General features: G+C 34.0%; 1 protein-coding gene across 1 annotated transcript; it reads right to left on the bottom strand.

The window, feature by feature from the left end:
• Positions 1-851: 851 nt before the first annotated feature.
• LOC103871239 (nitrile-specifier protein 2-like) lies at positions 852-11,327 on the bottom strand. Its single transcript, XM_009149466.2, has 5 exons — positions 11,045-11,327; positions 10,557-10,774; positions 9,941-10,450; positions 8,882-9,616; positions 852-7,559 (listed from the first exon to the last, which is right to left on the bottom strand). The coding sequence occupies exons 2-5, from the start codon at positions 10,752-10,754 to the stop codon at positions 6,624-6,626; spliced, it is 2,379 nt and encodes a 792-aa protein (XP_009147714.2). The 5' UTR covers positions 10,755-10,774; positions 11,045-11,327; the 3' UTR covers positions 852-6,623.
• Positions 11,328-12,663: the final 1,336 nt, after the last annotated feature.

Here is a 12,663-nt window from a genome sequence, read left to right as displayed (position 1 = left end):
AAAGTTAGCCAATGCTATTATTTGTCACATGGGGTATTATTAAATATTTTTGGCTGTCGGAGAAAAGAAAAAAATTGTCATCTCAGTTTTCACCCACCACAAATAAATATCGAGACCGAAACACATAATCTTTCGAAACTGAAAATCTCACCTATAATATTTGTTTTTCGTCCCAGTGATTACTCGAACCAAGGACCTTGAAATAATGGTCGTTCCTTTCCAGTTGAAATACTGACCTATACTAAAAAGAAACATTTTCACTATAATCTGCAACCGAATAATATCACTTGTACACTTTAATGCTTTATCAACTATATTCCGATACTTAACAATATAACTGTTCTACAAACATATTTTTAAAACACATCATCCTATATTTAAAAATCTTCGATATCGATTTTGAATTGAATTTTTGCAAGTACAAAATTTATGCGCTTTAAAAGTACGGATCAAAATCTAGTTTGATTCATTAAAATACGGAAGAATTTGTTATATGTTTCTAACAACCGCAGTTTCTTTTATATACATATACTATATTTATTAAATGATATTTCATTAAAACATTTTAGTTAAACAAAACATAATTTTTTATTTCCACTCATAAAAGATGATTTATCTTCTAGCCATCAATTTTTCAATTTCTTCTGGCTGATATTTGCAGTGTTTCAACTGCGCTGTGTCTTTTAGAGATTATATTGCAAGTGGCAACCTTAATGTTTTGCATAATGCTTTATTACACGAGTTTGTACCCGTACGTCCGTGCGGATATTTTTTTATTTATAAATGTATAACTTTGATATTATCTAAAATGTTTTAAATATATGATTTAAATTTTACTGTTATATATTGTGTAACTCAATAATTTTATTGTTTAGATTTCTTAAATATATAGTAATCTATTTTTGATATTTTTGATATTTACTTTTTATTAATTCTTTTTGTATAAAATATATTTTTAAAATTAAATTAATTGTACTATAAAAGTATATTTTATAGCATATCTAACCATTTAAGAAATGATGATATAATATGTTAGCCGACATCTGAATAAACTATGTATAATTAAAATCATAGAATATAGCAACTATATATTTATATAGCACTATAGCTATGAACATATTAAAGGTTAATTATATTATAAAAATCATATAGTTGTATAACTATAATTTACCAATCAAAAATTGATATTAATAGTCAAAATCGAAGCAATGTTGCAGTGTATTTCTGACGCACCACAACTAAATACAGCAATTCATGTAGGCTTTGAAATTTTTTAAATGCTATAATAAATAAGAAACAACTAAATACAATGAAATGTCCATAGTCAAATTAAAAAAAATTGTGAAAGTTTTACGGATGTATGTTTAGGATGAAATTAATGTTGTTAAGTTATTAACCATACAAATAGGAGCGACACGTTTGTAATATTGAAAGTAATTTAAAGGAAATTTAAAAAGATCTTATTTTAAATGTATTGATATCTATTCTTAGTGGAATATGAATAAGTCCAAAATTTAAATGACAACATTCATAAGTAGATAAATAATATGACTCTAAATTAATAGAATAGATAAGTTTATGTCTCTATTGTTTCTTTGTGTTGTATTATTGTTTGGGAGTTAGGCTGTTGGCTCTCACAACATGACTTGTACTATTAGCCTTGTAATCGCTTGAACCTATTAATGAAAAACCTGGTCCACAAAAAATCTATGTGAATAGGAAAAATTAAAACAATCAACTTGAATTATTAATTGCTCATATCTACCTTTCATTGTGATTGATCTTTGGATGAGCAGCTGCATTTTCATGCAAGCCCTTTTCTTAATTTCTTATTTTTCTTTTTGTAATTTCCTTTATTTTTATAAACTTTTGAAACTCAAACAAACATAAAAGAAAAATTAGCATAAAATTACATATTTGATTCATTAAATAAGGAAGAATTCATTATCTGTTTCTAACAACCCTAGTTTCTTTTATTATACATATTCTATTTATTACGTGATATTTTATTAGATAAACATTTTAATTAAACAAAACTTAATTATTTTCGCTCATATGATTTAGACAAATTTGTTTTCAATTTCTTTTAGGCTTTTAGCTGATATTTGTTAGAATAGCTATGTGAACCCGATATATTATAACAATCAACTTGGATTATGATTACTCACTAGATCTTGACCCGTACAACTGTGCATGTGATCATTTTTATTTTTATACATATAAATGTTTGATTTATTTATATGATTAATGGTATATAATTTAAATATTTACCATATTACTAATAGTTTACTATAAGATTTATATTTTTTTTTAGATTTGTAAAAGCATTTAGTGATTAATGAAAATATGGAAATATATCTCAAAGTGGTTAGATTTTTATGATATTTAGAAATATCTCTTAAGAACTGGGCGGTAAGTAATTTTAGATGATGAATCCACAATGTTTAACATACTCGGGTATTAAATGATTCTGCACATTAGCACTCCAGCTGAGAAAATCTTTCTCATCAAGCACAGATCGAATCAAGGTACATTGCAACAAAACTGAAATCCAGTTTTTCTCGGCCAAAAGATATATTGCAACAGAACTGTTTCTGCCGTCGTTTATCAACCCTCTGCTTCAGAGACGAAACAGTAAAAAGAATTGAAGAAGATGTGTCGAGAACAAACATTAAGATGTTATCACTGATTTTAATTGCCAGTAAAACCACCTGATGATGATGATGATGATTAAAGTCAATCTTCTCATGAGGCTCATATGTTGGTAAGGTAAACTATTTGGTCTCCATGGTTTTATCATCATTATATGGTGGTGAGAACTTTCCAGAAGGTGATTTGTCCGTTGATTCAAAACTGACTCTGATCCCATTCAGAAGAAATCTATAGCGAGCTGTAACATGAAGGTTGACTGTGGATTGTGACATCACATACCCAACATAGAAAAGCTCTATCTTGCAGACAGAAGAAGAAACCAGAAGCTTCATGTCGTATTCCAATATGAAACAGATAATGGCTAAGATAATAGCAAAAACAAAACACAGTAAATAATTAAGAAAGGTTAATGGCCCTTCTAAACCTAAAACGGTTCAAACTTTTGTTGGAGATAAGATTCAACATCACTAAAAAAGAAGTCACCTAGAAAAGTAAATTATCCTTAAAAAAATTAGGATAACTAAAGCTATTAGTATTAGAAAAAATGAAATTTCTAATTCAATGAATAATAGGATATAAAAGGAAATCTAGCTCCTATATTGATCATCGCATGTGGTGAATCATGAAAGCTTGGTGAAACAGAGTATAATAAGTGAAGAAGATAACTTTGTTATTGAATGTTTCTTGCTTAACTTTCACGCTTTACAACTGACGTCAATATATAGGAAAGACTGTAAACCCTAGTACAGACAAGACAAAAGACAGCTCAACATGTGGCCGCGCACAATCCCAAGGTTTCGAACCGGTTTGATAGCTGTAACTCCTTAGCTGTGAACCCCGTACAAGGACCACCTTTTGACGTCATCGAGTCTGATCTTTTGTGACCGTTGAAAGAGGAACGTTGAGTAGTTTCTTGGGCCTCAACAGATGTGTTTGCGGCCTTTGGGCTTATACACCCCCTCAAACTTGTGGCGGGAGAATCCTGAACACCAAGTTTGTCTCGCAAGCTTAGGAAAGGTTGTTGAGGTAAGGGCTTAGTGAAGATATCCGCCAGTTGCAGAACTGCAGGTACATGACTAACGACCAAAGCTCCAAGAGCTACCCTCTCACGCACATAATGAAAATCTGTATCAAAGTGCTTACTTCGATTATGCATAGCTGGATTGGCAGTCAAGTATACTGCAGAGAGATTATCACAGAACAACTCCGGTGTGTCAGGTAGAGAGATCCCCATTTCACCAAGTAGAGACGCCAACCATTTAAGCTCAGTTGCGGTTAATGATAGGGTGCGATATTCAGCCTCCGTTGAAGATCTTGAGACAGTGGGATGTCGTTTAGCAGACCAGGAAATGATGTTTGAACCAAGGAAGGTACACAAACCACCAGTTGAGCGCCTTGTATCACGGAAACCAGCCCAATCACTATCGCTGAACCCGTACAAGAGAAACCCTGTCTTGGCATTGATGTTTAACCCAAACCGTTGTGTGCCTTTCAGGTAAAACTCTGATACCATGAAAGCTTGGTGAAACAGAGTATAATAAGTGAAGAAGATAACTTTGTTATTGAATGTTTCTTGCTTAACTTTCACGCTTTACAACTGACGTCAATATATAGGAAAGACTGTAAACCCTAGTACAGACAAGACAAAAGACAGCTCAACATGTGGCCGCGCACAATCCCAAGGTTTCGAACCGGTTTGATAGCTGTAACTCCTTAGCTGTGAACCCCGTACAAGGACCACCTTTTGACGTCATCGAGTCTGATCTTTTGTGACCGTTGAAAGAGGAACGTTGAGTAGTTTCTTGGGCCTCAACAGATGTGTTTGCGGCCTTTGGGCTTATAAATCATAACAAAAAGACGAAAGAACAATAGCTTGTATTTAGTTTTTGAGAAGTTTTCTAAACATTAATAAAGGAAGGAGTCTTTATTAAGTTGTTGTGTTCAAGGCTGAAACTCGCTTGAACACTTTCGCGTTCTCAATCACTATATTTGACATCAGAACTCCAGGTTTGACTCATTGAATAAGTTTCACCGAAGGATGATTCAAAATCAACATCGAAGACAAGAGAAGCCGTGCCATCCATGGTGGTCTGTCCGATGTTATCTTCAACGAACTACACGGTATGGGCGATGAGAATGAAGGTGTTACTGCGAGTACACAAGGTTAGGGAATCAGTTGAACCTGGGTCAGATGAAGAAGTGAAGAATAATGTCGCTAATGTTCTCATGTTCCAATCGATTCCAGAAAACCTAATATTGCAGATTGGTGATCAAGACTCCCCAGAAGAGATATGGGAAGCCGTGAAATCAAGGAATCTTGGTGCTGAACGTGTGAAGGAAGCTCGTCCCCAAACTTTGATGTATGAGTTTGAACGTCTAAGGATGAAAGACACAGACTCTATCGATGCCTTCTCAGGAAAGATATCATAATTGGCCTCAAAATCCGTAGCTTTAGGTCAATCGTTGGAAGAACCTAAGCTAGTGAAGAAATTCCTGAATAGCTTACATCGAAGCAAGTATATTCAGATCATAGTTTCATTTGAACAAGTTCTTGATCTGAATAAAACAAATTTCGAAGATATTGTTGGAAGACTAAAAGCATATGAAGAACGGATCCAGGAAGAAGAAGCTTTTGTATGTGAATTCCAATAGCTCGTACAACTCAAGAGGAAGAGGTATAGGTTGGAATCGAGGAAGAAGAAACAGACTAAGAGGCAGAGGTCGTGGCCGTTATAAGTCACAAGACAAATACAAGGAGAAGAAAGAAATATGTCTCATTTTGTATGTTTCAAGTGTGAAAAACCGGGTCACTTTGCTTTGGTGTGTCCAGAGAAGACACAACATACTTGGATAAGACCATGCTCATGATGTTTGAAAGAAACAGGAAAGTGGATGAAACCAATAAAGTTTGGGAGAATATAAAGAGAGAAGGGGTTTTGTTTGACCAGCATTTGGAGATCTTCTTCGAACGTTCTTGGATAATGAGCTTCCTGAATGAGATTGTATGAAGAGATGAGAAATTATCCTGAGCTACGTGACAATGAGCTTCCTCTGGTTTGAATATTGAAACCTGATATGATCTGTTATTAGTTTCGGTTTGTGATGATTCAGTGAAAGACAAGCTATGGTGAAAGACAAGCTACATAAGGAAACTATATTGCATAGAACTTAGTAGATGGAAAAACAATATATATTTTAGTAGAATGTGATTTATTTTATGTTCTGTAAGTAATCTTCCATTCCTTCTATATTCGGAAGCAAATGAACTTCTGAACCACATTTAAGTTCTATGCAATATATATTATATATACCAAATAATATAATAAATTAATATAAATGTCAAATTTCAAAAAATAACAATTAATGTATATACAATAAAATCATTTTTTTTATCTTAGAATAAATATATCTTAAAATAAGAAATCTAAATAAGGAAACTTTTGTAAATTAATATCTATATAAGTTAATAAAATTTCAAAGTCCTAACATTATTACTTTATAGAGGTTCTACTTATTTGGTATTTTACGTATTCTATGTTCATTAGATCATCGTGTTTTCAATAGATTGCAAATTCTAAGTCACCATTGATGGTAGATTAGGTTTACCAAACTTTTAGCCCATTTTTGAAATTGGTATTCCAAAACTATTTTCAGCATAAAAATATTTTCCTAAGTGCACATACATGCTAATATTATATTTTATATTTTTCCTTGTATTGTTTCCATGTAAATATATTGATATGAATTATTATAAACAAATAGAGTAATAAAAGTCCAAAAGTGACAAATTTTGGTTTTGTTCTAAGGGTACAATAGGAGAGTTTAGTTGTTCAGTTTTGGCAAAATTCCCTTATCAGTTCTGCACTTACTGTTTCAATTTATTTGAGTCAAACAAAACAGACATAAGATGTAGTCGATCCATCCCACGATGCAACAAACAAAAAATTTAAAATGACCAACACCAAGAGGTTTTAAGCAGAATCTACACCATAGAAAAAGATGTCATCATAACGGCCGTTGGTCGGAGCCTTCCCTCCATACATCAACAGCCCTTGTTTCCCATCCAGGGACGCAGTCGTGGATGCACACCATCCACGCGGGCTATGACCTTCCTCAAGTTTCTCCCACAACAAACTCTCAGTGTCCAACACAAAAGCCCCGCTGTCCAATTTCCCTGGACCCAAATGAGCCTGTGGGTCCATCTCAATCTCACCTCCCGATATAATTATATATTTCCCCACGACCGCTAGCGCGAACACGCTTCTCGGCCACGGCTTTTCACCGCTTGTTTCCACTTTAGTCCAGTTACTTTCAACTGGATCGAAGCAATGAACATCGTCCATTTCATCACCGCAAAATCCATACACAACCCAAATCTTTCCTTGCACTACGGCAAGCCCCGCTCCACCTCTCGGTACTCTAGACTCTCCAGGATTAGGAAGCTCAGTCCACTTCTGATCAACGATGTTGTAAGCATGAAGTGAGTTTAGACGTACCGTTTTACTCACTCCACCAAAGACGTATACGTTTTCATCATCAGCAGCCATCGAGAAGAAGCTACGCGGTGTAGGTCCTTTATCAACAGGAGTTATTAGTTTCCACTCGCTCTTAACGGTGTCGTAAGAATAGAAACCGTTGTAATTGCGGTTGCTGTCGCGGCCACCAAAGACGTATAGTGTAGTTCCGATGGCTACCATGCAAACGCCTAAGCAAGCGAGTTCTGGAACGTCGCCGTTCTGAGGAGCGATTGACCACGCGCGAGTGTTGAAATCGAAGACGTACATGTCTTTATCAATGGAGAAATTCGGCGTTAGCTCTCCTCCAAAAGAGTACATTTTGTCTCCAACCATTGCTATAGCATGCGAGCATCTTGGTCCAGGTTCAAGATCCTTGCCTATTTGTTTCACCTAAAGATAATAGTTACACATGTTTCAGAATAAGTTGTTTTTTTCTAAAAAATTATTTAAGAGATTCTGAGTTCAAAGCCGTACATCCCATTCCCATAAAACGAAGTCTCAACTATCTTAAATTGTTTTTTTTTGTCATCATGTTAAATTAACTATGAGAGTAAATTTCTCGTAGAAATTCGAGCATATGACGACATATTAGGCTATCCGGAATTTGGAATCTCTCACCATAGTTTTTCACCATTATTATAGAGATTTAATTAGAAAATCTCGCAAATGTACATATACTAGGTCTAAGAACAACTCCAACAAAAAGTATGTGAGTGAGTATTTCACTATTAAAATAAATATAAAATTGAAAAAATAGGAGTGTGAGATGGAGCGTTCAAATGAGACTTAATCAAAAAGTGTATTTTGATTTTTTAAATATTATTTCTTTTTTCTTTTTTAAAAAAAAAAAATATATATATATATATATATATATATATATATATATATCAACCAATATGGTTTCGGAACCAGAAGAATGGCCAGCATTTGAAAGCTACCTGGAAGATATTAAGCTTTTGAGAAGAAGTTTCGTCAACTCAGATATTGTTCATGTACCTAGGGCGGAGAACATAAGGGCGGATAGTTTGGCACGTAGTGCTCGGCAACAACCGTCTTTCGTCGTACACACAGATTCAGAGTTACCACCTTGGTTTACAGAGTCTATATGAGTCTGTGAATGTTTTTTGCTGTCAAAAAAAAAAAAAATATATATATCAACCAATCGCGGGTCGCCACATGTCGTGGGGACCCGCAAATAGTGCAAGGATTCACTAAGAAAGAGTTCTTATTTAAGAATTTTAAGGATTAAATCTTTAAGTTTTGGTGAGATCCACTAATTATTTAATTATTTTTTTTCTAAGGACTTCCCCTTAAAAGCATGATTATTGGTGGTCCTTACTCTTGGGTTCTTAATACACATATATTTGTATGTATATATTATATACGCATATATAATAGATACATACAAATATATGTGTATTAAGGACCCAAAAACAAGGACCACCAATAATCATGCTCTAAGGACTCCCATTGCGAGTGCTCTTAGAACCTCTAATACCACATGTCTACTTATTGTCCATCCATATTGATTTAATTTTTGTAACAGTTCTAAAATTTAGTTAAGTAACCAAAAATATATTAAAATAATAGTATTAAATTGTTGAGATACTTATTTTGAGATACTAAACAATAAATTGCTCTAATAAATATGAACCAAACAGAAATATGAACCATATGTCCATCTCTACTATATATATATTATATGTACATACCTGGATCCACTTGCCACGCAACATCCGCGTAGAACGAGAAACATAAGCTCCGAGAGAATGAATAACATCCCCGGAACTTCCATAGAACCCGGTGATTTTGCCGCCTTCGAGGAAGAACATATTCGATGAGGTCTTTCCAAAGGAGGGAGAGGTTATGCCCTTGAACGTCTTGAACGTAACAGATGTTATAACTCCGGTGTGTCTACCGTAGTAAACTTTTACAGATGTGATGTAATCGTCTTTATGAACCTCGAACACTTCTGTTCCTGACCCTGTCTTCTTTCCGTGCTCGCGCATCTCTCTTTTACCGTCTTTTTCGTATTCGAACTTGAGGTAAGCTACATTGGAATCTACTTGACCAACATAAATTTTTCTTACATTATCAAAAGAACCGTCATCAAATGTTTCTCCACCCTTTCCTCCTAGAGCCTCTCTTTTGTTGGGAGAAGAGGCTGGAGCTGGAGCTGGAGCTGGAGCCGGAACTGGAGCTGGAGCTGGAACGGGAGCAGGGAAAGGGGCAAAATGTGCACCGAGGGCATTAATAACATTACTGGACCGACCACAAAACCCGACAAGCTTGAAACCTGTCTTCTCAAAAGCAAATTTACTACCATCCTCATTCCCAAAAGCAGGGGAGGTTCTTCCTTTTGATGTCGTAAACTTAAGCGACGTAAGCTTGCCATCGATAGTTCCCTCCACTAACGTAATATGCTCATGAGGATAACCCACCACAAACTGCAACAAGATGCTACATTTCATTCAAACTTTTCATAATATCACTAGATAACACATATATTGAAAGGCAATTGTATCAAATAATTATTTTTAAGTTTTTGTCACAAAAATAACCCTCAGAAAATAAAAAGACTAAAATATTTTTATTTAATTTTGAAAATTTTAATATATTTTTTTATTTTTAATCCTAAGGGCATAAATGCATTTATCTTTCAATAAAACCTATTTTGGTCATTTTTCTTTTTGAGAATTTATTTTCGTGAAAATGAACTAAAAAAAACTATATAAGGAAATTTCTCTATATTGAATATCAAGATTAGTTACCTCTTTTGGAGCTTCATCTCTCTCCCCATGACTATGCGGTACAGTTCTTTCGCCTTTGGCATACTCAAACCTAACGTAACTAACAAACTTACCACGTCGTCCAACGACTACTTTTCTAACACCGTCAAAAGCACCATCGTCCCAAGCATTCCCTTCATTCCCACCTTCAAGGTTAAAGTGCGTAAGAGGATAGTTGAAAGCGAAGAAGTGAGGTCCAATGGCATTAAGAAGGGGACCAGCGCGTCCATGGAATCTAAGAAGCTTTCCTCCGTTTTTGCTCTCAAACATGAAATCTGTCTCATATGATACTACAGGTGCTACTGCAGATGATATTGCAGATGATACTAATGATGGTATCATTGGATTCTTCTTATGACCGAGTGTGTCAGATGTCCTTCCACGGGAGGTTTTGAAGAATAAAGATCTGATCAGCGTTGTTTTATGCTTGATATCAAATTGGTGGGTTCCACCAACAGCTGTGATATACTCATCCGGATAATCCAACGCGAACTGGATACCCCATTTTCCATTAGAAACAACAAATGTACAAGGCGATATAAAGGTATGATATTTAATAAGAACATATTGAAGAATACACATAGTGAAAGTTTATAACCTCTTTATGCTTCCGGGTAAACTGCCCATGTTCTTTGCTTTCAGTATCTCCATCCTTGTCGTACTCGATCTTGATATAAGAAACACTTAGGAGGGATTTTCCGACAATTATTCTCTTCACCCCGTCAAAAATACCATCGTCAAAAGGATTTCCCTTGTCACCACCCGCGGCTTCCAGTTTTTCAGACATGGTAGCCATCTTCTAACTTCTACGAAAACCTGATGAATTGAGATTTTTATTTTCATTCAAAAACTTATAACAAACGAGAAACAACATGATGTGTACTTGGTAAAGAAATACAATAAACTGAATAGCATAAACTCTGGGTTTTTTTTGTACTTGTCACAAATCAAAAGAGAAGTTAATACCCTTGGTAGGTACTATTCTACCGAAATATTGTTTAAAAAAAAAAATTTGTGAGTACTTGCATGCTTAAAACAGGAATATCATAAGGAAACTCGTAATAACAGAGAAAGAAAGAGAGAGACCTGAATCTTGAGGGTTGTGTTACTCTTAGGTTAGAGGAGAGCTGTGAGTGAGAGAGCCATATATGATATATATATATATATATATATATATATATGGGATTATGAATATTTATTGATCGATACTCCTTTTCACTTTTTCAGGGGTTACATTAAAAGTTAAAATATAAATTACCTAGTGATTATTATTTATTCTATATTATTAACAATTATTATGACTTGTTTGTTTGTACGTAATGATTTTTTGTATTCTTTCTTAAAAGCAGGTGAACTGTCACTTTGTGCATGAATACATTATTCGGCCAACTTGACCTAAAGAAGAGCTAGTGTGCATATTTTGCATTCACATATCATGCAAGAGGGTTTCGTGGATCAAGTATCATAACTAATCCCTGTAAAAACTGTGCGGTTTAAACACGTTTTCTTTTGCTTAAGGTCATATTAACCACATTAAAATACAAGGTACCATCACTACAACCGGCTATAGCATCAAAACTTCTGCAGAACTTTGACCATTTTTTCTGCAAATTTGGTTCAGTGATCCCTATTGAATATTTGAAGTATATTATCTTAATTTCGGATAGGAATCAACTAATTTCTTAGAAAGGGTTGGTATGTGTCTTATTTTTATTTGTAAGGATTTGTTCAAATTAACTAAGTGGTTTTGACCTAGTTACGTTAAAAGGATTTCAGCAGGAGTTTCCGCCTTGAATTTGATTTTTTTTTGCCACCTAACCATACCATATTAATAGATCAGTTGTGTATCCGAAAGCAAGCGTCATAGGATTAGTATTTCGTATTAGAAAACATTTTGAATTTTCACAATTTTCAAAACAAAAAATAATAAAAGAAAAAGGATTCGATCAAAATCATTGTACCATCTAATTTATTATAATCAGTACCTTTTACCAAACAAACATAAAAAAAAGACTGAAGGGAAGACCTAAGATGTGAAAAGGACTATTTTATAAACACGTACGCGGTTTCATATTAGGGCCCAACATATGACCTAGTAATCTAGTATGATTTAAGAAAAAGAAAGTCGAAAGAAAATGGTTATTAGAGATAAGGTGAGAAGATGCTCGACGACTCCAGTGGGAGTGGTTAAAAGCTTTTAAGAAGTCTTAACAAAAATTTAACAAAAGCAACTTTTTAATCATCGGTATGTAATATAACAAATACTTACAAATATTTCAGCTAGAAAGATAATAAACTAGGCATGGAACTTATTTTAGTTCATATCGATGGATCTTGTGTTAGATGTTTTTTGTACTTTCATGGGGTTGCATTTATCTAAACGTCGATAATAAAAACTATCTCTAATAAAAAGAGCCTTTAATATGACTATAAACCATGTATATATATTCAATCATGGATGTGTTGTTTTGCATAGACAATAATATTTATTTTATAAGAATAAAACAATACTTTTTTAAGAAAAAGAAATCGATACTTTGGTTTCTATACACCAAATACCTCAAGAGGATGACTTCAAAATATTGTCATTTACAAAAAAAAAAACTTGATGTACAATTAATCATTGTTTGGTTTCTTAGTATTGTACTCCCTCCATTTTTTAATATAAGTTGTTTTAGAATTGTGCACACAAATTAAAAAAAATC

This window comes from Brassica rapa, chromosome A06, assembly GCF_000309985.2.
Source record: "Brassica rapa cultivar Chiifu-401-42 chromosome A06, CAAS_Brap_v3.01, whole genome shotgun sequence".
Lineage (NCBI taxonomy): Eukaryota > Viridiplantae > Streptophyta > Magnoliopsida > Brassicales > Brassicaceae > Brassica > Brassica rapa.
The sequence above is the reverse complement of the archived record's forward strand: the minus strand, read 5'-3'. Positions and strand labels throughout refer to the sequence as shown.